Consider the following 27,427-nt stretch of genomic DNA (forward strand, 5'->3'; position numbering starts at 1 on the left):
CATAGACTCCAACTGAAAATCTGATGAAATTTATGGAGCCATTTCCCAGGAAAAAATATTTTCACACAATTTTACTATACAATTTCAGGGGACCTGTGAACTTTATTAGGCCAAACTAAAGACCCAGCTGGAGATATATAATGAAAAATAACTACTTCTCTGAGGGACCTTGCTCTGTAATTTCAATGGGAAGTCTCATGTAAATACTCTCTTAATAACTCTTCTCACATTGTAGAATGGGAATATTCACCTTCAAAGTAAAACTGAATCACTAAAATAGTGACTAAGGATGACTAGAAATATCCTAAAATTCAAAGAATAGATAGAAGTCTAATATTTATTTTGTAGTTTTTCCTTCGTGAGTATTTGATATTAAGCTCATATTATACATCTAGTTACTGTGGTAATACCTGCTTCCACCTGAATTCCAACACCTTGAAGGTGTTTTAGACTAGATATTGGCCAGGTGATACAATAGTCTCCAATTTTAAGACCAGTTCCTGAATTTCATCACTGGGGTAAAGTATCATCGAAAGGCAGCTGTTGAAACATTTGTTAACCATACTTTTCCATCTTAAATATTTATTTTTTCATTAAAATTTGTGAAGCACCAATAGAGAGGAAATTGTGTATTAAATAGTTTCTCACTTGGTCTAGTGTGTTTTCATCTCATTTCCAAGGTCAGATGGTCTTAACAGAAAGACAACATACACACAATCTGTTCCATGACAAGGCAAAATGTGCAGCACAGGAAGTCAAGTGGAATGATTTTCACAAAGTGATTGTGAATTTGCAGCAACTTAGCTCTTCAGAAGCAAAAGTAAACTCTTCAGACTTCCCATGCCCTTGTCACGGATTAGTTCCCTTGCTATTATCATGACCTAGTGCCCCAAAATATAATTTAGGAATATTATTATTATTATTAATTAATTATTCAAATCCAAGAAGGCGAACAGAAGGGATGGATGAAAATGCAAAAAATAGGAAAGATCCCTCTTTGTACTTATATTGGGATGCAGAAATAATTGAATAGTTTATCCCATTGCAGGAAATTTTGTGACAAGATAATCTTGTTGGGGGATGTTAATTGATAGACGTTCCAGTAGTATATACACCCCTTCATGGAGCTCCACATCTGCATAGAACCATTTATCTCCCAAGAAAGAGCAAAGTACTCACTATTGCTCTAGAAAAGTAAGTTACTGGAGTCTCATAAGAATCTGCTAAAATGAATCCATATATTTTGTAATTACTTGTATAGGAATCGGGTTTGCTTTGATACATACCCCTTTACTACATGACAGTAGTAAAGCAGAGTAGATATTACCCTGCCCTACTATCTCTCCTAAAGTAAGTTTTATTTCATTGAAATTATGATTTACATACAATAAAGTACAGATTTTAGAGAAATGTATACACACATGTAACCACCATGTTACTCATTCGTTATAGTAGTAGTGATTCTGTCGTATAGCATTTCTAAGTTTCTAAACCATGTTTCCATGCATTGTGTCATTACTTTGTTAGGTGAATATGATTTCTATGTTCACAACAGGGATCGTTCTAGCCCCATTGAAGAGATGAGGCAATAGACCAAACAGAGATTGACATGCTCAAGTTTCCTCTGGAAGTAAGAGGCAGAATAATCATATCAAAACACTTTTTTTCACCAGCAGAATAAAAGAAATGTGGAGATCAAAATATTCATAGAGTGAAGGGAAGAGACAGTGAGAGTATCTGGAGAGACGTCAGGGTCAAGTCTGTCAGGGAAAAATTGAAAGTGAGAAGAGGTTCCCATAAACCACCGTCTCTCCATATACTTTAGTTTGGGTTCCTTAGAAGATAAAAAGGTATGAGGTTCCCCCACTTCTGAAGAGAAGGCTTGTCTGTCTTTTGAGAAAGAATGACATTCTTAACTCCTCAGACCAAATCTTGTCCAAATCTTTCTTACCTGATGCATACAGAACACTTGCTCTTGGCTCGGTTGGCCGTTTCAGCCAACGTTTTCAAGAGAACATTTCTGCTGTCACTGATGGTCTTTGCTTGGTTAGAAGCCCCTCACTTAATAGTTCATATTGTACTATTTTGCTGGCAGCTGGCTTTTCTGAGTTAGTTAAATCTCATAATTAATTTAATACATGTGAATCATTTATAGCAATCTAAAGAAAATCTAGCAGAGGGAGACAGTCACATGAGGAAGGAAAGTAAGCATGTGACTCTGGATCTTATCTCCAGACCTAAAAATGAATTTGGAGCCCTGTCAATATTCCTGAATTCCTTTGCTCTGACATCTTTTTTTGTGTTTCTAGCACAGAACTCGGCAGATAGTTTTTGCATTTAGCTTCAGGTTTATGCCATTGACGAGTAAATCCTTTTGTGAACTTGGCAATAGAGCCAATGTGGGCTCTGTTTATCAGAACTATACAAGATGGGCTGTTTGCTTTCTTGTTTTTTCCCTAATCAACTAAAAGGAAAATAAACTGAGATGACAGAACAATAAGACCATCTCTCCCTACCCTTCTACTTTAGGAAATTGCACAAATAATATTGGAATTGCAATTATAAGTTGACAAAATGTTTTCATATCAAGACCTTCACTTGATCTTCAAAATAGGTCTATGAGTCTGAGAGAAGGATTGCCAAGAAAAGACTTGGCCCTCGTTTTTGAACATTAATAATAATAGTAATATTAATAATAACAACAATAGACCTGCTAAATATCTTTATACTGTGTTTGTGTCATTCTCTTTCCAAAATCAATAATTTTTACTGGCTTCCCCTCCTCCACCACTTGTCCTGGGTGCTACTATTATCTGTATTTTTATGGACAGATGAAGAAACCAAACTATATTTTCTTAGACAACATAACTCACCAACTCTGTGCTAGGACTTCATGTAGGTCTTCCAATTGAAAACAAAATTCCCCTATGACGTTAAATGAATTAATCTAATTAATCTAATTCATTTCCTCACTTTCAGTAACTTTGATTGCTGGTTATCAGAATATCAAACCATATTACTATGGCTTATTATTTCTGTGTGTTTTCATAGCTTTCTGAGTGGTTTGCTTAATTTTTATTTTCTCATGTATCCTTTCATCCTAATTTTTATTTGCACTGTTCCTTTTTTTTTTTTCTATTTCTAATTAATCATCCTTCTGAAAGTTTGCTAAAGAGTGGGTAAGTGAATTCTCCTTTCCAAATAGCAATGTTTTGCATTGGTATTTTTTTATTAAGGAAACATGGAATCATTCAAATGGATACTAAAATGATCTTAATAAATGTCAAGGAGCTGGCACACAATATTTTCTGTTGAAATCCCTTTTTCTTTTTTCCTGGCATTCACAGCAGATTTTTGTTTATGTGGGGGTTTGTTTTCGCATTACTATTTAAATTAATAACCGGCAGCAGCAATTAGAGAAACTGAAAAACTTAGCAGCAGTCTCAGTCGAGGCTCTAAACCAGGGTCTGCTTATCAACGAATGGAGAAAATGAGCGGCAGCCACAAGGATTCAGAAAGAGACACTTGGCCTCAGCACGGAGTCAATATCTTGAGATAGAACTGGGAGGCTCTAAGGCATAACCCCCAAATATCCGAAGGTCTTAGAACAGTTTTTTGCAAAACCATTCAGAGTGTGTTGGTCAAATTCCATTTGGAAGGATTCTACTCTCTAAGCTACATCTCCCGCCAGTTTTCCAAAGGTAATTTTTCATCCCCATACCCTGTATTAAATGATTGTGGTGTTTTGCTTTGTAAAGCCCAGGTCAGCACACTGCTAGGCCGTTAAGCCACCCATGCAAGCAATTTGTAAATGTGTGTCTGTCTACATATATCAAAGCCATCAGAAGGCTTGGGTGAGGAACAATATGCCTGGTAGTTTTTTTAAGAGCTTCGGATCTCTCTTCATCAAAGACCTGGAGTAAGAATCTTATAGCTGCTCTGGGACTGTGGAAATAAACTGGATGTGCAGTCCAGGCTTTATTTATAAATTATGTTGTCTAAAAATTACTGACGAATGCAATGCCATCACCTCCCAAACATGCTAATATTTGTCTTTCTGTGTTCTTTAGCATCAATACCATTCAAAAATAGACGAACTGATTGAAGAAACTGTTAAAGAAATGATAACACTCTTGGTTGCAAAGGTAACCTTCAACTTTAGGTGAAATGTTTCATTGTGAACATTGCTTTGTTATGTCTGCATTTCCATTAAAATGTAACACGTTAAAAAGTTAAGCTGGATACTCACATTTCTCAGGAAACAAGATTGTACGTCACCCAGCCTCAGCTCCGAATGACTTTTCTGATGATTGTGAGCCTGTGAAGACGAATTGATGAAGTGGCATATGTTACCTTAATAAGAATTGGTCCCCCAACATTGCATTAGGCTATGCAGAAAATGTTTTGTTTTCAGCACTGACAAAGTTCAATTTTTAAATGCAGAAAAGTTAAACGGTAATAAGGAATTCTGCCATCGTGAAAACCCCCTTTTCTCTAGTTTCACATGCAGTGAGAGTCATAATAAAACATAAAAGTCAGATAAAGCTATTTCAGTCACCCTCATGAATTATAGAATTTTAACTAAGTAATGTTGAATGGGAAGACATTTATATTTGCCAGTGCTAAACTTCTGTTTTCCCCAAATTACTGATAAAATACAAATAAAAATAGATTGGATTAAATGTAGTGCTAATATGTAACGTAAAAACGGCTTTGCGCAGTTTTGGATTTTGAAAAGTGCATTTAATATTATCGCATGCTATATGCAACTCAATAATATTTTGTCACTTTGTACTTCGTTAACACTCTCTATTTGCAATCACATAATAATGAAGAGAAAGCCGGATAAGTCAAATATTTCTATGTAAAGGCAGTCTATTCCTTTCCCCAAAGGCTGAAATCAAAGAGTGCAAAGTGAGCAAGGAGCTCCATACTAGTCTCCATGTGGTCAGGAAATGTTGCTTTTTATTGTGAACAACTCTAGTTTGAAATAATAATTCTTTTTCTTTTGTGCTGTTTTACTAGTTTGTTACTATCTTGGAAGGAGTCCTGGCAAAATTATCCAGATATGACGAAGGGACTTTGTTTTCTTCTTTTTTGTCCTTTACCGTAAGTAAAGAGCTTTACATTGTTATTTTTGTGAAGGAAATATGGAATCATTCAAATGGATACTAAAGTGACCTGATAAATGTCAGGGAGCTGGCAGAGGGGAGGGGTGCTGTCATGTCATTTTGGTTTTGATTTGTGTATGTATGCTAACTGCAGTCAACTACCAATGTATAGTGGTAACGCTAGGAAAATAAGCAGGACATTTCATAACAGCAGGTAACACAAAACCATTTCTATTTCATTTCATATGCAATATGTGGCTCTATATTGGTATGTACACAGAAGCATGTATGTCTCTCTATGTTTGTATCCAAAGAGAGTTACCGGCTTGAGCCCACCCTAGCGATCTTGGGCAAATCACTTACTGTTTCTGAGCTACCATTTTTTCATCTGTAAATGATAAAAATTAATTTTGGAGGTTGCAAATGGAGACCTACAAGTCAGGTAGAGGTTGAAAATACGTTTTATTTGGTCCTTGCTGTGTCGGGTATACTTTTCTTAACTGAATGAGTTGTCCACCTTTAAAAATCAGGAGAATTCCCAGAGAACTCTGGAATTCAGGGCTTTCTTTATAAAGTGGATGGTCAGCAGCCTGCATATGTGCATTGAAAGAGTCCGCTGGGGCTCAGTCAGGGTGGTCGCCACAGTCCATACATGTGTTAGCCAGTTTCTTGTGGCACCCTCCTGGCCGTTTCGCTCATTCACAGACCTACCTGGGCTTGGGGACACTTGAGGTTGCCACCTCTGGTGCAGGTGATCGAGTCTGTACAGAGGCCAAGAGCCTCTGATTCTGTACGAGAATTGGGCAAGGCCATAGACGGTGGTGGGCAGAAGGCCAGCGTAAAGCTCTGTGGGTAAAGGATCAATGGAGATGGTCACGGTACATGGACTGCTTCAGGGCCCCAGTTCTCCCACCCTTCCTGTGCTAGGCAGGTGCTGCAGCAGAATGCTTTCTTGCCGTTTCTGTTGGCAAGATTCTTGCTGGCTCTGAGACCAGCTGTTGTCCTCTGACCACGCCATAGGAAGGGCAATCAATTTAGGACAATAGCCTTAGTGTGTGAAGAATTTCTAGAAGGGCATTGAATGCCAAGACAAGGCCCAGCACAGGGAAGGGCATAGTATATCATCATCTTTGGAATCCAACAAAATCAGGTTCAGGTCTCATTGCCCATATTAACCAGCTGTATGATCTTGAGTAGGTGTCTCATCCTCTCTGAGTTTTGTGTTAGTTTTGATTTTGATTTTAGGGAGGTGTGCTGTTATGTCATTTTGCTGTTTGTGTGTGTGTGTGTCTGTGTGTGTGTATTGCGGTCAACCACCAATGTGGTATGGGAATGGAGAATAAATAATGTCTTTCTTAATGAGCTGTTGTGGGGATAACATTGTAAGTAAAAGAGCTTAGCATAGTCCTAGCACATAATAGGCCTCAATAAATGGCAGCTATTATTAATGAAAAATATCTAATGTGATTATTATACACTGAAGACATACATGCACACAAGTTCTTTCCAAACGTGCCCAACTTTGGTCTTTCCCTAACCCATACATTAGATTTCCCAGGAATTGAGGGAAATGTAGACAGAAAATATTTAAAACAATTCTAGGTAGCATCCATGTATCTTTATGCCCAGCTTGTTTTGATATGTAGTTCTGACCTATATGTATAGTATGAGGATTGAACTCAATCTCACAAAGTGTGACGACCTCAATCCCTAGAATTTATTGGTGAAGGTGGGATGGGAATACGATGGTGACGACAGGAATTCTGTCTGATTTCACTCTGTAGAACCACTCATGTGTCATAGCTGAAAGGAAACCTAGTCAAGCTAACCTATCCTTTGACAAACAAAAAAAACCAAGGCCCAAACAGGAGGAGCAATTTGTCTAAGGTCATACAGCAATGGGCAGAGTGGGGATAGCAACCCAGGTTTTCTGCCAGCTTCCCTCCACCACTGAACCGCTTCCTGAAGAGAGTGGGATTTAGCTGGCACTTGCCTGGTACTAGGAGGCAGATGGGCACACGAGTGGGAAATATTAGATAATCTTTCATTCCTCAGTGAAGTCATGGAAATGATGGAAAGAGGCAGAATTAAATGCAATATTTCTGGAAAACGGTCCCCTGACACCCACAAAAGATATCACTTTCTTTGAGTTTTCATTTTGAGCAATGGTTTTTACTGCACTGGACTGAAACCAGTGAAAACCACCAAAGCTCCTCTGCAATTTACTGAGCAGAATGCAATCTACCAAGGGGGGCACCTAATTACTGATTTACCAAGAGGACTCATGCAAGATGGTCTAGTGGCAGCAATCTCAAGGACATGGTATCAGGAAGATTCTCACAGGAACGTTTGAAACAAAGAAGACCTAGCATAGCCTGTGCAAGAGTTTTCAAGCTGAAATTCTCATGCTCTCATCTCCCTTTCCTGAGACATTTTGCAGCCACACAGCATGCCTAGTGAAATCCCCGCCACTGCAGAACGCTTCAGTGTTCTGTTGCTGGGCCTGTAACTTCCCTTCCTTAGTGACACTTCTCCCACATACTTGGCCACCCCCAGGCCAGAAGTACCCACTTATCATTTGCAGCCTGTGTTCTCATCTCCTGCTGGTATTCGGTGTTGAAGACCGCGAGCTGTGCTTAGAGGTGGCAGGAATATCTCCACACGTGGATTCTGAGCTCCTGCCCAAATTTCAAAGGGCTTCTGAAAACTTCCTGTAGCCCAGCTGTGCTCATTCCTGTGGAGTGGAGTGGAGTGGAGGTGAGGGATTGAGCAGAGGCAGCAGGTATTGTGGGAAAAGCCTTGAAATCAATGATGAGAGAACCAGATGTGAGTCCTAGGACCCTGGACAAAGGCATAGAGAGAGTGCTGACATCCTGGCAGGATTGCCATAATTCCGCTCCCATTTCTGAGTCAATGCTTCAAGTATTACTGTGCACTTACCACGTCCCCACCTCAGCAGGGCTGCCAAGGATGAGCCATGTGCTCTGCCCCCCAGAAAGCTGACAAGTATCGACAAATATGCCACCCTTTCCCCCTCTTTCTCCCGCTGAGCGCCTCCTTTCCTGGGTGGGCTTGATTTCATGGTCCAAGCCAGACATTTTGGAAAACGTCTGCAGTGGCACCGAGCAGGCAGGAATATTTATTTCTCGTCTCCATCTGCATTGCTTCCTCTCTTGGAGAGGAGCTGGGGGGAGGAGGGAGGATGAGATGTGGCTTCTTCGTGCCAGCCCGAGAGGCGCCCAAGCGCACCCCTCCTCTCCTCCCTCCCCAGTTTCAGCAGCAATAGCAGCCTGGGATTTATGGAGGCAGGCGCCTTTGGAACTTTGGAAAGATCAGCCCAGTTGGAAGTCGCAATTAGCAACTATCCGCCCATTTCCCCTGCCTGCAAGATGTGCTTTTGTGTGGGTTGCCTGCTTACAAGAGCCCCTATTTGTAGGTAGCTTCATGCTGTTCTTTTAGGAGGCCAAGAAGGGGGACAAACAGGTGTCCAGGTCCCTCTGACAGAAGGTTAAAAACCCTTTCCTTGGTTCTATCCAGGTGTTAACAGCTATGCTGGTTCTGGAACTCATTCATTCATTTATTCACCTACCAACATATATTTACTGAGCACCTATGTGTCATGTGTTGTGCTAGGTACTAGGGACACGTGTCCTGTGTCCTTTGGGGCTTATAGTTAGGAAAGGAGACAGACAATAAAATCGGAAAGAAAATTATAGGGTAGGGAGAGTTCTGTACAGGCCACAAACTGGAGAGATAAAGAGAGAGAGAGAAAAAGAGAGAGAGACAGAGAGAGAGAAAACGGAATGGCATTACTTCAGCTAAGATGGTTTCTCTGAGGAGACATGTGAGCTGAAACTTACAGGGGCCAACCATGGGTAAAGAGGAGGGGAGAATCTTCTGGACGGAACAACTACCACGGCCATGAGGCAGAAAAGCATGGGGAATTTTTGCTGGATATTTTCGAGATAATGTGAACAGGATTTAGGGATTGAGTAGATGTTGGAATTGGACACTTGATTGGAGGGGGCAAAGGTGGAAGGCTCAAGAACGGTGATGTCCTGAGGAGCTAAGCTAAGCTAAATGAGTCCCGAGAGTCAGAGGGGTACAGCAAGACAGACAGCCGGGAGTGGGGAGACCTGGGATTGGACCCCTGCTCTGCCCTCACCAAGGAGCTATGACCTGGAACACAAGACCACACCTTGGCTTTTAATTCCCTTCAGTGTACTACGACGCCAGTTACATGAATTCCGAAGTCTAAAATAGCTCCGCGAGCTTCAGCTCCTATTCGTTAAGCACTTGCTAAGTGCCTGGCACAGGGCTAAGTAGGTGCTTTAAATAGATTGTTCTCGGTAAATCCTCTGAACAATGCCATTCCAAGAACACTCTTCTGCAAATGATGAAACTGAGGCTCACAGAGGTTAAGCGCTTCAGCTCCACCAGTGTCCACCCTCTGGAGTCTCCAAGGAGGAGTGAAGATGTAGGAGGAGACCCCCACCCCTGGTGCCTGAACAATTACATCAAATCCTCTCTAGCCCCCTAGAATTCACCCAGGACCCCCATCAACCAAATCCACTTGAGATAGTCACGGTATAACTTGGAAGCCCCTCAGGACAGTGACGATAAAGTCCATTTTAGGGTTGTCAGGGGCCCAAACCCTATTGTGTTGTCCAATCTCCTAGGTCTCAATTTACCCTCATTCACGTTGCTTTTGTTTTGCCAGCAAAATGAAATTGTTTTGCCACCTACAAATGAAACAAAGTCGCCATGCTTCTTCTTACTAGGATTCCCCGGCCAGGGCTGGTGTTAGCATAGCTGAACCAGCAGCTCAGGCTGCTTTCGTGCAGAGCTCTCCATGTCATCCCACCTTGGTTGAAAGGCAGAACTGGAGCGAGGAAGTTCACTTCTGTCCACAGAACATTTTGGGTGGGAAGCAGTTCAGATGTTAGAGTGGGGTGCGTGTTCACAATAGTTTGTTGCTGTCATCTCTGATGGCATTCCATTTTTGCTTTGGCTTCAGGGAATGCCCTGCAGCACTGGAGAGATGGCTTTTTACAGAGGGGGCTGGTGATGATGGTGCAGACAGAGAGGTGTTGGGCCATCCTCAGAGGGTAACATCATCAAGTGACCAGGTGCTGAATTCACGTGATTCAAGTCAGTTGGTTTGTACATTTCCGAGTGGAGGTGCCAACCGGGGTAGTAGTAGCTGACGCTTATTGGCCACATACTATGTGACAGACACTGAGCTAACTGACTACATGCACTTTCGCATCTGAGCCTCACAATCACCCTATGCAATAGGTACATTATTATCCCCATTTTACAGATAAGGAAGTTGAGAAAGTTTCCAAAGTCACCCAGCTATTGAGACTCTACCTTAGATTTATTCCTTTGTTATTGCCAGAATTTTATTCCCTAGAGGCATAGAAACCCATAAATGAAGTCAATTAATAACTCTTCCAGGAGCCATCTACTAACTGATATCATTCCTAAGGGAAAGAGTCATCATTTTTTAGCAATTAACAGCAAAACTATTTTATAAATAATTTACTTACCAGTCAATCCGTTTTGCAATAACACCGAAGGAATAGACATTCAAAATCCCCCAGTTCCTTTGTGCTCTCCAAATAATCTTCAGTTTCATATTTGTCCTTCATTCAACATGAGTTTATTGAGCACCTATTATGTGCTATGCACTGGGGGCTGAGCAATAAATAAGAGGAACGATCTCACTTAGTGTGTATTCCTATGAGGGAGATATATGCTCACCAAGTAATTCACAAGTGTGGCAGTTATTCAGAGAAAGAAGTAGCTGATGCAATGGGACCCTAGCCACAGAGACCCAGCCTTATCTGGGAGGCCATGAAGGAAATGACATTTGAGCCGAGGCCTAACGGATAAGTAAAACTTCACCTGGCAGAGGAGAGAACAAAGAGTGTCCCAAGGTCCAAGGACATAGAGAAGAGAGGGAAGGTCAAGTCCATTTTGAGAACTGGAAGTTCATGGTGACTCAGGGAAAGATCAGAGCAAAAGGAGGAAAATGACAGGGATGGGTTAAAGAGCTAGTTGGGAGCCTGGGCGTGAAGTAGCTTGCTCGTGGTCATGGAATTTAGGAAGTTTACACAGGGACATTATCAAAATGGATTCAACTGGAGAAGTTAAAAGAAGTCACAGAGAGACCAGCTACCTGTTATAAGACAGGGTTGGGCTTCTGATTTTGAAGCCTTGAGCCACCCATTGCAAGGCAAAGTTGCTTTTGTCTTACGTATTTTGTTCACGAGGACCAACAAAAACACTGTGCCCTAAAACATTCAGAACTAGAAAACACTGATCTGCCATGTCTGCTACCCACTTCTTTCATCAGCCGCTCCCCAATGTTTCAGAACTTGACATTCACCTTTGGGGCCTGTGACAGATAATTTTATCACCTAGTAGGACATCATTCTCATTTCCAGCTCATGCCTTGAAAACACATTTGACAATTAACATACCTGCTGTCCAAAGCAGCCCTTCAGAAGCTTTTCAGAAGAAATAAATAAGCATCCAAAGTTAACCATTTCCCTTAATAGTCTTTGGTAGACAGACGATTATCAGTCAAAGTAAACATAAGACAGACACAGTTTTTCTTCAGACTGTGAGGTGCTGAACGACCAAGTCACAGAAATGCGAACTATGAAAGAAATGCCTAATGAACAGGTGTGTGATTTCAAACACGAAATAATTGTTCTGAAATTACAAGTTAAGAGATTCTGACCTGACCTCTGAACCAACCACGTGCAATGGGAAGCCTTCCACCAGAAAGTTAGAGGGAGAGACGTGATTGTGAAGCCCAGACTAATGGAAATGTGGGCAAGTAATTGGCCATTCCTGAGCCTCAGTTTCTTCATCTGCAGAGTGGTAATGCTGATGCCTACTTCAGAGAGCTGATGGGACAATTAGAAACAAAGTGAGCAGTAGGCTTTGCATGGTATCTGACGTGTTGTAGATGCTCCATAAATAGTCATTCTTAGCCTTTCCTTCAACTTAAACTTGTAAGAGGGTACAAATGACCTTGGTGTTTTTAACTAACAATTTTCTCACCTGTTCAGTTCTTAGCATAGCAATCATTTCTCCTAAACAATCTAAACTATTATCTGGAATAGGAACCAAAACTCTCTTATAACTTCTACCTCGGCACATTCTTACATTCAAAACTTGATTCATCAAAGATATTTTCTATTAAGTGTAGTGTATTTCTAGCATTTAGTGTTTTCATTCTTGAAGGACTTTTCATTCATATGTCGTATCTAGAATACCTCTTTATTAATCAAAATATTTGCTCAACCAGAATTGAATGTCCCATTCTCAAAGCATATTTTGGGTTGAAGCAGATTTATTTCAACATACTTGTTTGTCTAGTTCTGCCCCTTACTAGAGTATAATCTTGGACAGATTAATTAAGCCCTAACCTCAATTTACTGACCTACAAAATGGGAATAATAATAAGACCTAAATTATGTGCTATTGTTAGAATTAAATGTGAAAATGTTATATACCTGGAATGGGGTAAGTATTAAATACTTGTTAGATATTGGTATTATTGTGGTTATTACAGTGGTTATGTCACCGAGTACTGAGTATTAGAATCAGTTACTCTTTCAGCCACCACATTTTAAATGACTGCTGTATGTACATTATTGAGCTAGAGTTGTAGATATGGAAAAATTAAAAAAAAATAAAAGACCCTATCTTTGTTTTCTGGAAATTACTATCTAGAGTGCATACAGCAGGAAGAACTTCTGAGATGTTCTTCCAGTGTTTCCAGTGCTGTGCTGGAGTCTCCTCAGTCCCTACCTGCTGTTAAGAGCCAATTATTTGCATTTCTTCCCATCTCCACATTTAGTGATGTCACATTGGTAGTTTGAAATTGACCATGGTCGAAGTAATTGCACCACCGAAATTGGCAAACACTGCTAGGCAGGGCAGTGGTTTCTTCTTCTTCCTCTTTCTCCTCCTTCTCTTTCTCCTCCTCCTTCTCCTCCTCCTCCTCCTCCTCCTCCTCGTCCTCCTCCTCCTCCTCCTCCTCCTCCTCCTCCTCCTTCTCGTCTTCCTCTTTCTCTTCATCCTCCTCCTTCTCCTCCTCCTCCTCCTTCTTCTCCTTCTCCTTCTCCTTCTCCTTCTCCTCCTTCTCCTTCTCCTCCTCCTATTACCACATTATTGATTATATTCCCTGTGCTAAAGAAGTGATCACCATAAATCCGGCAACCATCTGACACCGTACCACACTACCACAATATTATTGACTATATTCTCCATGATGTAAATTACATCCCCATGACATTTTTTTTAGATCAGAGAATTTGAACCTCTTATATCCCTTTTCCTTTCCCCTTTTTTAATTTTACAGTTGACATTTAATATTATTTTATATTAATTTCAGGTATACAGCATAGTGGTTAGACATTTATATAATTTAAGAGGTGATCCCCCTGACTAGTCTGGTACTCACATGGCACTATACATAGTTATTACCATATTATTGACTATATTCCCTCTGCTTTACTTTACATCCCCATGATTATTTTATAAGTACCAGTCTTCCTGGTCACCTGAGCCGCACACTCCAGCTGTGCCTTCCTCTTGTAGTTGAGTCTTGGTTGCTGTTTCCATGTCACTGGGAGGGATTGACCCTCATGCTCACTGGTTGTGACGACTGGGCATGACTACAGTGGAAGAGCTGTTGTGCAGGGGCTGACGCTACAGAGCAGGGTCTGCCTCAGCAGGACTCTGGTACCTGCCCAATCTGCCCCTTGGGTGTGTTGTCCTGGGAGGTGACTAGCTGATGCTCCAGCTTGTTTTGAACCTGGCCACTGGGACATCAGCCCCAGTGCCACCTGGGAGGGGACCCACTGCAGGTCCAGTTCAGCCACAGCCCATGTTCCACTCGGGACTACCCTGCAGGAGCCACAAAGCAATCTGCAATTGGCTGCTGCTCATGCTGTGTTTGGAGGTGCCTTGAGAGGCCAAGCCATGAACCAAGGTCGGCTGCCATTAGTGCCAGCTTAGCGCTGCTCAGCCAGAGGTGCAGGACACACTCAAGCCAGGTTGCTTGTATATTTGTATACTTTGTATACTTTGAGAGACCTGAGGAAAGTCAGCAGCATGAGCCAAGGCAGGCGGTTCGTGGGGAAAAGCCACTGGAAATGGCTTGGGTGTGCCCGAAAGTTGGGGCGGGGGTATCAGAATCACCAGGGTGTGACAAACAAGCAGTGTTAGCCAGCTTGATGGAGACTCAGATATAGTGGCCGCCTGTGTCTGCAGGCTGGGAAGGGGAAGGGCTCAACAAAGAAACAATGGCCTCCACCAGCTGCTCTGTCCAGGAGAAAGCTGCCCCTACAGCCTCATCCTAAAGCCAGACAACATGGTTTCCCCCCACCCAGTATGTCCCTGTTGCCTCTCCAGCTGCTGCCGCAGCACTAGCACTCAGAGACAGTGATTCCATCACTGAGTAAGTCTGTGTGCAGGCCCTTTAAGAGGAGTGTCCAGGGGTGCGGCCACCCTCTGTCTCACTCAGCCACAATCTCTGCTGGTTTTCACAGCCAGGAGTTATGGGGACTTCTCTCTCCAGCACTGGAAACCTGGACCGGGACCCCTCGCTTCTCCTGGGAGGTCCTCCGCAGTCAAGATATCTGTCCTGTGTTTTAATGGCCACATGCATGTGTGGGACCATTCCATGGCTCTGCCTCTCCCACTAGTCTCAAGGTGGCTTCTTCTGTATATTCTTAGTTTCAGGGCCTCATTTCAGCAAGATTTCAGGCAATTCTCAATGATGGTTGTTCTGTGTTTTAGTCGTAATTTTGATGTGGTTGTGACAGAAGGTGAACATAGTATTTATCCACTCCTCCATCTTAACTGGAACTCTTACCTTCTTTTATTGAGACTGATATTGATTTTTATTTATAAAAGTGATATAAAGTTTCCTTTTATAATTAAGTATTTAAAATATTTAAAAAGTAAGCCAATTTAAATAATATTATATAGATAACTAAATATAGTATAGATAGCATATGGGCAACAGCCAAAATCAGAAAGGTAGCATTGAAGCTGCAAGTTTGGGAAGATGTGATACATTCTAAGTAACCCATTTTGCAGCTGTGTAAACTGAGACCAGAGAAGAAAAATAACTTGAACAGTTCCCTTGGTCACAGAACCCAGACCTGTTATCTCATCCGTTTTTTTCTGTTCCCCTCTGCTGACCGTGATGGACAAGTTGTCACTGATAGCGGGGATATAAACAATCTATACCCTCAAGTTCAGGCTGAGCAGCCAAGGGGAGAAGGGGAGGATATCAGGGATGACAGGTGATCCATTCATGCAGAACATTATCATTCAGTAATGACAACACAGCCTTCATTTGCCCAACACCAAGGCCATGCAGAAGCCAGGGACACAAGTAGGCGTAGCTCTTCCCTCTTCAATCTTGCATTCTATTGGGCTTCTTAGTGTTGAGAGATGTTCAAAAGGCAAAGCAATTCCTGAAAATGCCAGGTGTGGGCAGAAGCCCCCCATTTACAATCAAAATAAGCCTTCATACCTGATTAGATATTTTGCAAAATTAAAACTTTCCAATTTTTACATCCGAGTTTCTCTAAAATGAGTGTGTGCCACGGGGACAAATGGAAAAGCAATATAGCGTTGTTAACAGAGCAAACCCCGGCATCCAACAGACCCACAACGTTTACGTGCCAGACCCATCAGCTGTGGGTCTTTTGGGAAGTCGTTAAACCTCTCTGAGCCTCAGTTCCCTCATCTGTAAATGATAATAACCATCATACCCATCCTTGTGTGGATTAATTACTTACCAATTTGCTTAGCCTTGTGCCAGGCAAAACATGTAACCATTGTTAAATCTTCGCATTACAAGGGTGGGTTGGAAGAAGCCAGTGAGCCTTGCAGAAATTCTCTCTGGGAATGAAGGGCCGGGACAGAAATGAGGGAAACTGGAAGGAAAAACAGGTTACTTCAATCAGGCATCTGTTCGGAAGCCCCAGGGGGGAAGAGAGATGAGAACATCCACTTCCTGGACCTAGTCTCGGAGCACAGTACCCTGAGCAACAGGAGACGCAAGCAATTCTCCTCGTTAATGAGGCTGTGCCTCCTAATCAGTGCATGGAACAGAATGCTTTTGCTTAATAGAGATCATTTCCCTGCCTCTTGCCCAACTCCCCAGCAGAGCCAGCAGCTCTTTGTTTAGTGAAAAGTAAGGACTTTGTGTAGTGTGGTGGGAAGGGCTGTAGGAGGTATTATTACCCTCATTACTATGATAATAGTTTAATCACAATCAATATTTATGAACATGCACAGAAGCCATGCAATCAACCAGCAGCTCTGCAACTCGAGGTTTTCTTGTTCTTGCCTAAGGATGCTTTCCAGGAAAGCCTGGGCTCTCTCACACTTTCCCCCAGCCCTTCTGAAGCTCTACAGTGGTCTTCAGAGGTCGTTTCAGATATCCATGAAGGTTACGTCAATAGTTCTACATGAGGTCTTATTTGTGGTAATAAGTATTGGAGTAGATCATCACAATACAACACTTTTGCTGTCAAAGGACTTCCACAGTCATCATCAGGTTTTGGTAAATCATTTTGTGAAAAAGGTAGGACAGAGTAGGGGGCAGCATAATACAGCAGTGGATCCTTTGAAGTCAGACGCACTTGAGTTCAAATCCTAGCTCTACCACTATTTAGCTGTGTTCCCTGGGGAAAACAGCTTAACCTCTCTGAGCCACAGTTTCTTCATTTGTAAAATGAGATTGAATGAGATAGTGGAAGTCCAGCATTCAGTCATTGGTAAATGCATCCATATTTTTATATGTTACTATGTATTAGGTGGTAAGTATTTCTATGTTGTCTATGAGAAAGCTGAACAATTGCTTTTCCCAAAGTCATGGGGCTGATAGTTGAGAGAGTGGGAGTGAGAATCCAAACTTGGAATCCAATATTCTCTTTCTGTTATCTGAAAATTTTTTAAAATACTTGTTCCATTTAACACTGGCAACTTAGGAAAACCTTATTTTAAAACATTTCAACGCTTAACTCTTTTCTTTCAAACATGAATCCAATTTTGAAAGCCAGCGCCAGTGATCATTTTTCTGAGCAATGGCCATCCGGTGAGCTACCCATAAAAATTTTTGGTGTCCCAATTCCCACATCTGTAAAAACAAGATTATAAACTCCGGAAAGTGAGGGGAGCTGAGCATCTCTGTAGCATTTGCACGGCGCTTACGTGGGCATAGTGCTTCCCATTTGGCCGGAAATTCCCTTGATCTTCAGCAAGCCCTGGAGACATTTCAACCCCTCAGTGACAGAGCCCTGAGAACTCATCATGCTGTGTATGATTCCAGATATACTTCAAGGGTTGTGTTTTTCTCTGGTCCTCAGCAAGTGTTGGAAGGGGCTTTCACTGTAATTGTCACTTGGCCTCAAGCAGGAGCCAGCCACTGAGGTTTGCTCAACTGCTCAACCGCACACACAGTCCCAGTACATCCACCCACTGGCACATTCTGTCTTCCCCAAGCAGTCAGTCCCTCAGTTGGCACTTACAATTTATTCTTCCTCCCAAGATGCACTGAGAGCATCCAGATTATGTATTGAGGGAGGTTTTTGCTAGGTTTTGCCTTTGCTTTTGTAAAGGACGTATCTCGAAATTCTGATTTCAGTCAAGCAAAAAACCTTGAAGACGTTACCTGGGAGAAGATACATTCTTCCTGCAAAATGCTTGTCTCCACTGGAATGTTAAAAAATTCCATCACTTGTTTTGTTCTTTTTTCAATAACTTTTTATGAAGAAAATATACATACACATTTAAAAAATGAAACAGTACAGAAACATTCATAATAATATTTTTTTAAAGCAACATTTGTCTGTCCTACCTGTTTCCACCCTCGGTTCCTTACCTCAGAAGGGACCCTTTGAAACAATTTTATGTTGTGTATCTTCATAGCTCCAAGTACTATTCTTATATTATTCGATACAGTGATTGTCCCCCTACCATAAAACGAGTTTTAGCCCCCTTCACCATCTTCCACTTCTCCTCCTCCCTCCTCCTGTTACAGTTGTAACATTGTTACATTGTGTATATTGTTCTTCTCGGTACATTGATAACTTGAAATAATACCCATCCACCTTTAGTTCTCGTTTCATCCCCAAGATGAGGCTATGGACCCCCATGCCCTTTACCTTTGTACCCTGCTTTCTCCTCCAATTGATCTCTTGTTCTAACATGGGTATGGCAGTCTCTTCATTCTTATCATTTAAAAATGCAATGACTTCTATGTATGAATGTCTCCTGTGACTAGACCAACAGTGTCCAATAGAATTTTCTGCAATGATGGAAATATTCTATATTCGAACAGTCCAGCCTAATAGCTACTAGCCACATGTGGCTCATGAGTACTTGAAATGTGGCTAGTGCCACTAAGAAGTTGAATTTTTCATTGTATTTTAATTCGTAAATTTAAATAGCTACATGTAGCTATTGAATCGTACAGGGCCAGATCAAGCTTAATATACGAATCTGATTACCTAGGACAGCCTGATTTTTCAGCAGAAATGATAGTAATATCTGACACACTTGTTACTAGGTCCTGGAAACTGTTCTGGAAACTCCATTAATAACCCAATAATTTTATGATGAGTCCCATTACACCCATTTTATAGATAAGGAAAATGTGGCATGGAAAAGTTAAGTAACTTGCTAGTAAGTAAGTGGTAGAGCTAGAATTTGGCCCCATGCGATCCAGCTCCAGAATTTATGCTCTAAAGCACTTCTCTATACCGCCTGTAATCCCCATTAGAAATTCCCACATCCTTTTTCAGATACTATTTCCAATCTGCTGATCGGTGATGTGGTCACAGCTCCTTCCACGTTATTGGCCTGAGTGATGCTTATGGTAGGGACTACATGCATTTAGATGTAAAGCCTGCCCGTTCCATTTCTGCCACTAAAGGAGAGCATAAAACTGGAGGCTGAGGGAGATGGGCAAATCAGCAGAGGGGCACACTGCCCAGTCATAGAAAAGCTGTTCCTTTTGCCTGGTGATGCCAACAAGAGTAGGATAGCAGCCTGCGAGCACTGAGGGTTTGCCATGTTCCTTTATTATGGCCCTTTCTGTGTGACATCTTCATTAATTTTTACAACAGCCCAAAGAGGCACAGATGAGGCGGCTACAACTAAAGGGTGCTGGGAATATGAAATGAGGTGGTGCATGAGAAACAGCGAAAATAGTGCCTGGCATTGAGTAAATTCTCAACACATGCTGCTCATTGTTATCCTTTTATCTCTTTGCCAAGTCTACCCAGTGGGCCATGCTGTATTGTCTGGTACCTGTGTGAATGCTCTTTATTTATCTCTAACGTTTTTTCCTTTTCCCTGTTAACTACAGTTTTTTTTCCCGGAGCCTCATTTCTAGAACTCTTATTAATACTAAAGTGGTAATAGCCTTTTGTTTTACTGCTAGACTATTTATAATCTTTCCACGATGTGTTTCCTATTCCACATTCTCACACGCCAGCCAATAGTCACAGACTTTTTTTCTTTTTTAATTCCTGACGGAATCTGGAGAAAACAGCCTGGCACCCTATTATAATAGATAAGGACAGGAGGCCAACAGGTTAGGCAGGTGGCAGAAGTCAGTCAACTAGTTAATGGTCAGATTTGGATTAGAAATTTACATTTTGTGCTTCTTCCCCCACCTCTTTGTCTCCCACTTAAGCCATGTTCTAGTCCAGAAGTCAGAAAACTTCTTCTGGAAAGGATCGGACACTAAATATTTTTGACTGTACAAGCTACGTGGTCTCTGCCAAAGCTACTCAACCTCTGCCCTTGTAGCACGACAGCAACTATGCCCAAGATGTAGATAAATGGGCATGTCTGTGTTCCAATAAAACTATTCATGGGCACTGAAATGTCAATAGCTGATCATTTTCACATGTCAGGAAACTTTCTTTTTTTTCTTTTTTTTAAATTTTCTTTCAACTATTTGAAAATATGAAAACCATTCTTAGCTCATGGGCCATCCCAAAACAGGCAGCAGGCTAGATGTGGCCCCTGGGCCATCCCTGGCCACCTTTGTTCTAGTCTATTAACTGTACGTGGGAACCCATTTGGCACAGTCAGCGCTCAGCTGACCGCAGTGAATTAAACACTAGTAATATCATCTACTGCTTCCTGAGCTCCTACTATGTGACAGGCATGGTTTTGAGCACTTTATTTGATGTCGACCTGTTCAGCCTCACAGGAACCCTCTGAAGAAGATACTGTCGTTATCCTCATTTTGAAGATGAGATTATTGGAGATGTGGGAGCTTAAATACTTTTTTCAAAGCTCATTCAGCTAGTAAGTGATGGAGCATAATTAAAACCAAGATTTGTCTCACCCAAAGTCCCTATACGTCCTACAAAGTAGGCTCCCCTTTTCCCAGATCTCAGATGGTCGGTAGGTAAGAAATAGATTTAGAATGACACCTCATTTTCAGAATATCAACAACTCAACATGGTGAAAGGAGTCTGCACTTTATAATCAGACCTGGGCTTGTGTTTCTGCTCCACCACCTACTGGTCCACCTCTTGAGAGTTGCTTAACTTCTCTGAGGCTGAACATCTGCATCTGTGAAGCAGGGATGGTGAAAGGAACCTTCTAAAGTTCTACAGTGATGGTTAATTGAGTTAATTACACATAAGGTACCTAGCGCAGTGCTCCATACATACATGCTCAATAACTGTCATTAAGGATCAGGTGAAAATTAGGTTGCTGATTAATGTTTTTATAGCCAGGAGACTCAGGAATGACCAAATCCTGTCCTAGACCATCCCACAGTGTCCTCCAGGGAAATATGTGCAATGGATAAATCTGGGGAAATAAGAGACAAAGTAACATCTTCTTGAATGTCTTGGTTATCTATAGCTGCGCACACGATGGCAAAATTAATGACTTAAAACAATCAGATTACTTTGCTCACAATTTTATGGGTTAGGAGCTTAGGAAGAGCTCTGCTAGAAGATTCTTTGGTGCCTTGTGGCACTGACTGGGGTCATTTGTTTGGCTGCTTTCGGCAGGAGACTGATCTGGGCTGGGATTGGATGTCTGATAATTTGATGTGTCTCCATGTCACTTCCCTCTCCCCATATGGGGGTCTCATCCTGTTGATCCCCTCCACATGACTTGGCTTCTTGCAGCATGGAGACCCAGCACAGTTGTACTTCTGTGGCAGCTGGCTTTCAAGACCCTCCTAAGACTAGGCTCAGGACTGGCATGGAGTCTCTTCCAGCATAGTCTATTGGTCAAAGTAGTCACAGGCTGGCCCAGACTCAAGGGAGGTGGAAGAATAGACTCCACTTCTCAATGAGGGAATGGCATGCCCACACAGGGAGCAAAGTAATGGACCATAAGCATCTTTGGAAACAAGCTACCACATTGTTAACTAGGGTTCGGGTCCATATTTCAGTGCAGAGACCTCTACAAGCCATTCTGGTCTCCAGGGATGTATTTCTAAGAAGCTAGGGCTAAAGAGCCAGGGAGATACAGAATCAGAGAGTCAGTCTAGACTACAACTTGGAACAGGGCCAGCAAAGAAGAGCCACGTAAGACCGCCAGGCCTCTTATAGCAGGATAAGTCACACACTTTTCCCTGAAGCATTCTAACCATGAAACAGAAGCACCACATTTAAGGTTTACTGGCACCACCCACTAGCAAACATAGCCCTGTCTGTAACGTAGAACCTGACCAATCAAATTAGCCTTTTTGGAGGTGAAAGGAAAAGATAACACAAAAATAGTAGGCAACACTTATTGAACACATACTATATGTTGGACCCTGTACAAAGGTTTCTACAGACATTAACTCGTTTAATCCTTTGCATGCACTAAATGAATAGAGGCCAAATGCTTAGAATAGTGTCCTGCACATGCTAAACACTGAAGAAATCTGACTTTTTAAATTGATAATCTATATACCCATGCTATGAGAAGGCGTTATTGTCATTATTTCTATTTTCCAAGAAGGAAGCTGATGAGAGGTTGATGACCTGGGCCATACATGAGGAGTGACAGAACCACATGCCGGCTCAGGCATCTGACTCCTGACCCCAAGCTCTTGTACTGCCTTGTACCTTGTACTGCCTACAGTGTAGAGAAACGAGAGACCCTTTAAGATCTTCTCATAGAGGCGACAAATACCCTTTATAGTGCCTTGCTGCACTTTCTTTAATGTCTCTTTACGAGTGTTAAAGCTTCAAAACAAATTTCAAGAAAGCACTGGGAACCTCGGCCCTGGGTACTGAGACAAGAGTGCTATGCTCAGAAGTTCATTCATTCAACACGTTTTTATTGAGACCCTACAACATACCAGGCAGTGCAGACACTGAGGAGAGAGAGAGAGAGAAGTTCTTAGTCCTCAGAAAGCCTATACTCTAGACAGGAGGATGGTAATAGATGATAAAATTCAACTAACAGAGAAAACTTATTTTATGGATGGCGGTAGCATGAGTCACATTTTTGCATACTAATCTGCCTCACTCTCAAAACAAGGAAAAAAAAGAAATCCAGATCACCAAGATCGCCTGGGTTAGGGAAGTGGAGAAAGGGGCAAAATAGCTTCATTATCAGCAGAAATTTCAAAAGCCAAATGTTGAAGTCAGTTTTGCTGGTCTCTTGAGATGGTGGTGTGGTCGGCACTTTCTAAGCAAAGGCAGAGAAATCAGCTCAGGGCTCTTGTGAAGTCAAACAGGCAGGGGTGGAGTCAGCTCGTGCAGAGAATAAATTGTTTCCTTGGTTGATTTTTTTAAGAGACCATGGGGAGAAAGGGGAGCTCAGGCAGTCACTAATGCAGTGGTATCTGTTCAGACTTATTTTTCCTTCCATCTTTGAGTCTTACCCACCAGATTTCTGTTTGCAAAAAGGGCCTAATCCACTTTTTTTTTTTTTTTGGTCTGTGCATTGATTTAATAGTATCAAACCCCAAGGTCCTCGGAGCCTGCACCTGGGTTGCTTTTTCCCCTAATGAAGCAAGAGAAGTGGTTTAAGCCCCTGCCGTGCCCCCTACCAAAGCTTCACAATGATTAACTCAGGTCCCCTTATTAGGACCAGGCAGAAGAAAATCCCTTAGTCATCAACATTGTGAAAATCCCAGAATGGTGAGTGTTCAATGAAAAGATTACCTTGGGCACCTGAAAAATAATGGAAGAGCTCAATAGCGAAACCATTAAGCCTGTCTACACAGGCTAAGTCAGGTGGAGGGTCGAGGTAATTAGCTGGGACATTCAGGCCCAAGAAACCGTTTTGGACCTTCTACCCTGACTGAGTCAGCACGGATAATTATTCAAATCCCTTATACATTTTTCTTAGAGACGCCATTTTGGGTTATGTCTGCACACACACACACACACACACACACACACACACACACACACACACAAATATGCCTTGTCAGTAAAAGTGGTTTGATAGGTGTGGTTTTTTTTAATTGAATGTTAGGCAGCTTAGGGAATGGGAGGTCCAAAGTCATAATTTATTAATTGTGTGACTTTAAGCTAAGTTGCTTCATGACTCTTGGCCTCAATTTCTTCAACTGTAAAATGGGAATATTAGTAGGACACCCGCCTCCTCGTAAGGTTGTTGGGAGGATTAAACACAGCAAATGCAATATTCCTAAATCATCACCTGGTAAGTCGTAAACACTCAAGAAGTTTTCCTTATGTTGTTACTTTTGGGGGAACATGACTCATTCTGAGTGTTTGGAAAGATTGTGCCATTAGACATGATTTTAGATAGAAGCCAGGAGTCATGGAGCAAACTCATCTGCAGGCCCTCCTATGGTACCTTGTCCATATCAAGGCTCTTTGCTTCAGGCACGTGAGAACTGGAACAAGGCTGCTCACTGACAGTTTGTTCCCGACCTTCATGCTTGATCTCCACAGCCTCTCCTAATCTGTCTCCTTTTCTAAACTTTTGCCAGAACTGGCTCTATCTAGGGGTCGGGCGTGGGGAGGGAGGAAGGCTCATAGACACTGCTAGAGAAGCGTAATCTTTTTTCCAGTGGAGGGAATGATGGGAAAGCAGATTGTCTCAGGAAAGGCAATCACAGTTGTTGCCTCTCCTTTGCAGGAGCTGAGTGCCTGCTTAGAGTGCCACCTAGGTGTCTGGATTAAGTCCTCCCCTCTCCCCAATCGCCCATGCTCAGGGCACATGGTCCCAGAGAGCATTAGACATGTGTCACTGAATATCACAGAGTGCACTGGCATGGGGAAGCGCCCCCTCAGCTCTGCCTAAGCTCAGCCATCCTGCCGGAGGGAGCAGAGGTCTTTGCTCTCTGCCTGTGTTTCAAGGGCACGTTCTCCAGTGTGTAGGGTGTTCACAGAATTGTCAGAGAGTATGCCAGACTGAGAATGTTCTCAGATATCTAGTGGTAACCTGAGGTGTTTCCAACGTCCCTTTCTTAGGGCAAGAAATTGCCTGTGGTCTAGAGGTGGGGGGTGAAACTGTCACCATTGCCACCAGGTCCAGGAGTCTGCTTTATCTGCACCAGTAATCGTGCTGCAGTTTCCCGTGTGCCCCGTGGGCACTGTTCTACACAATGAGCTGCATCACCTCATTCCTCACGGCAGCCGTCTGAGTAACATCATTCCTCAAAGTCACCAAGCTAGAAAACGGCAAAACCCGAGTTCTAACCCCGCCAATCCTAAGCCACTAAGCCAGTCTTAGTCACTTCAGGAGGAGGATTTCTTTTAAAGTTTAAAAAAAGAAGAAAGAGAATTATACACACACTTCTGAGAACCATTGATGTTTCCCATCACACAGAATGACAGAATTCTATGAAATAGGTAGTACTTTTTAAGAAACTTACATTCATCAAAACATCTACATATAATGGAAAACAGCCTTGTGTAGATTATGAGGCCTCTTGTTTATTTGATCTAGAAACAGTGCCTCATGTGCACCTGCGTTTCTGACCCTTGGCAATAATTCCAAAGTCTTAGTGGGACGGGAGGGTCTGGTCCTTCCTCTCTACTTAGACATATTCCTATGGCTACTTAAAAGAAATATTATGCTTCAAGGAAGCACTGTTGGCGTGAGGCAGGAAACGGTTCTGGGGACTAGAATTCTCATCCTGCTTCTGCCAGTGTATTCACTCTGCTATTGCTTACCATGTCTACTCTAAAACATAGAAATGATGACAGCTTCCTACCACTTAGAGACTAGCATCAGAGAACAGGAAGGACAGGTGGCCTGTCACATCAGGATAGGCTCACGGGCAGGGAATCCTAAGTAGTCTCTGCTGGAGCTACCTTATCCAAGAGGTTTCAACCACCAGGGGTGGCCAAAGGATGGCTGGACTGAGATAGCCGTTTGCACCCTCCTCTGGGACCCTGTCGCGTTACTCATTCGTCCTGGTTCTATGTTCTAGAACCACTATGAACATGTTCAATCCATCTGCGTTGAAGCTCCTTAATTCACTACATGAAGATCATCATTTTCTTTGCCATTAGTTTTTCCTTTTTGAGCAAGATGCCTCTGCTTTCATTTTCCTTATCAACGACACTTCCAGACTCCCCTGTATCCTTATCGTCAACATCCTTCTTAAAGTTCAATGGCCAGAACCAAACATGATACACCATAAGTTTCTAAATAATAATAGGACCACTGTTCCTCTGAGCTATCTTTCCTGTTATTATGTGATTGGAGGAAGACATAAGACTATGTGCAAGTCAGCAGTTATCAGATTAAAAAAAAAAAAAAAAGCCTAATGACCTGAAGGCTGGTGCATGGAGGAGCGTGGATAGTTTTCATTCATGACATAAAACTTGTTTTGTCTTTTCAAACTGCCTTGAAAGGAACAGAATTTGACTGGTGTCATTCTCAAGATTGGAACTGCGTGTTAGTGGTAAATGCAGAGTAGGCGTGTTTAAAGGTTGATCATTTCAGCTGTAGCAAAACTTCTACCAACTGCCAAGCACCAACTCTACTGAGCAAAGAAATCAATTTCTAGCTGAGAGTTATTTTGCCAGCTCTGACCACTGATGCTTGAATTCCTCGTACTTTTCTACCATTGGTATGGAGATCAGGAGTTCCAGAGGAAACACTGGGGCTCAGGAGTTGCTGCCTTCTGGCTGATATCATTAGCAAATACCGTGTTTCCCGAAAATAAGACGTAGCTGGATTATCAGCTCTAATGCGTCTTTTGGAGCAAAAATTAATATAAGACCCGGTCTGATATTTTATGTTATATTATACTATATTGTATTATGATATGAGATATGATATGATATGATATGATATGGTATGATATGATATGATATTAAAAACCCCATCTTATATTAAAATAAGACTGGGTCTTATATTAATTTTTGCTCCAAAAGACGCATGAGAGCCAATGGTGCAGCTAGGTCTTATTTTCAGAGAAACACAGTGAATTCTTAAATTCTATGGGTTTTAGTGTTCTCAGTTGTAAGTAAATATGATTCATAGCCCCCATTTTGCAGGGTGGCTTAAAGAAGAAACTGTACATAAAAGTGCTTTGCAAAGTGGAAAACTTTGCACTTATAGTGTGAGATTATGGTAAATGGGGGAGACTTGAAAGAAAGGAAAGCTACCCTTTTGCCCAAACTAAATCCTGGAACAGGCATGGAAAGGAATGGTTTGGAATGTGAATCATTTAATAGAAATATTAATTGTGCAAAATCTGGAATGCTTTCCTCCAATTCCTTTAATGGCCCAGAGTGGTTTGCTTCACCCACCAGCCTTTGCAGGTGGGTAGCTTTACAAACGACTATGTTGGCTTTCAGTGGCTTCTCAATCTGGTCATTCCTTTGCTTATCCCTCAACCATCCTGGAGCCAGAACCGGTCAATAGCTTTCTCTCCTTCCTTCCTTCTACCAATTTTCCCTAAGTGCCCTTTTTAAGCCAGGTCCAAGTGAATCGCTGGGGAGACAGCCATGAGCAAGACATGACATTCTGTGGGAGACAGACATTGCACCCAAATTAGTGACTTTCAGTGGCAGTCAGTGCTGCAGAGAAGTGTAGGCTGCTCAGAGAATCTGCACCAGGGGAACCTGGGAATCATCCCGGGTACGGGTAGTGATTCCAGAAGATAGAATGCATTGCTCTCAGTGATTAACTAACCAAGGTGTGTTCAGCTCCGTCAAGTTTACGAAGCACTTTCTCATATGTTTTTCTCACTGGATCAGATTCTCCACCCTGAAAGGTACACAATATTATCACCCCGTTCTAGAAATCTAGAAACCAAGGCTAAGGAATTGAAGTAATTATCCCAGGGTCACCTGGTTCTG

General features: G+C 42.2%; 1 protein-coding gene across 11 annotated transcripts in view; it reads left to right on the top strand.

The window, feature by feature from the left end:
- Positions 1-27,427, top strand: part of CADPS (calcium dependent secretion activator) — a 459,417-nt gene that overhangs the window by 385,867 nt on the left and 46,123 nt on the right. For all 11 annotated transcript variants that reach the window (XM_081072041.1, XM_081072042.1, XM_081072040.1 and 8 more), the window contains 2 exons: positions 4,071-4,145; positions 5,026-5,109. In XM_081072041.1, coding sequence (XP_080928167.1) covers positions 4,071-4,145; positions 5,026-5,109 — 159 coding nt within the window. The remainder of the gene's footprint in view (positions 1-4,070; positions 4,146-5,025; positions 5,110-27,427) is intronic.

The sequence above is a fragment of the Rhinolophus hipposideros genome (genome assembly GCF_964194185.1).
Source record: "Rhinolophus hipposideros genome assembly, chromosome: 14".
Classification (NCBI taxonomy): Eukaryota; Metazoa; Chordata; class Mammalia; order Chiroptera; family Rhinolophidae; genus Rhinolophus; species Rhinolophus hipposideros.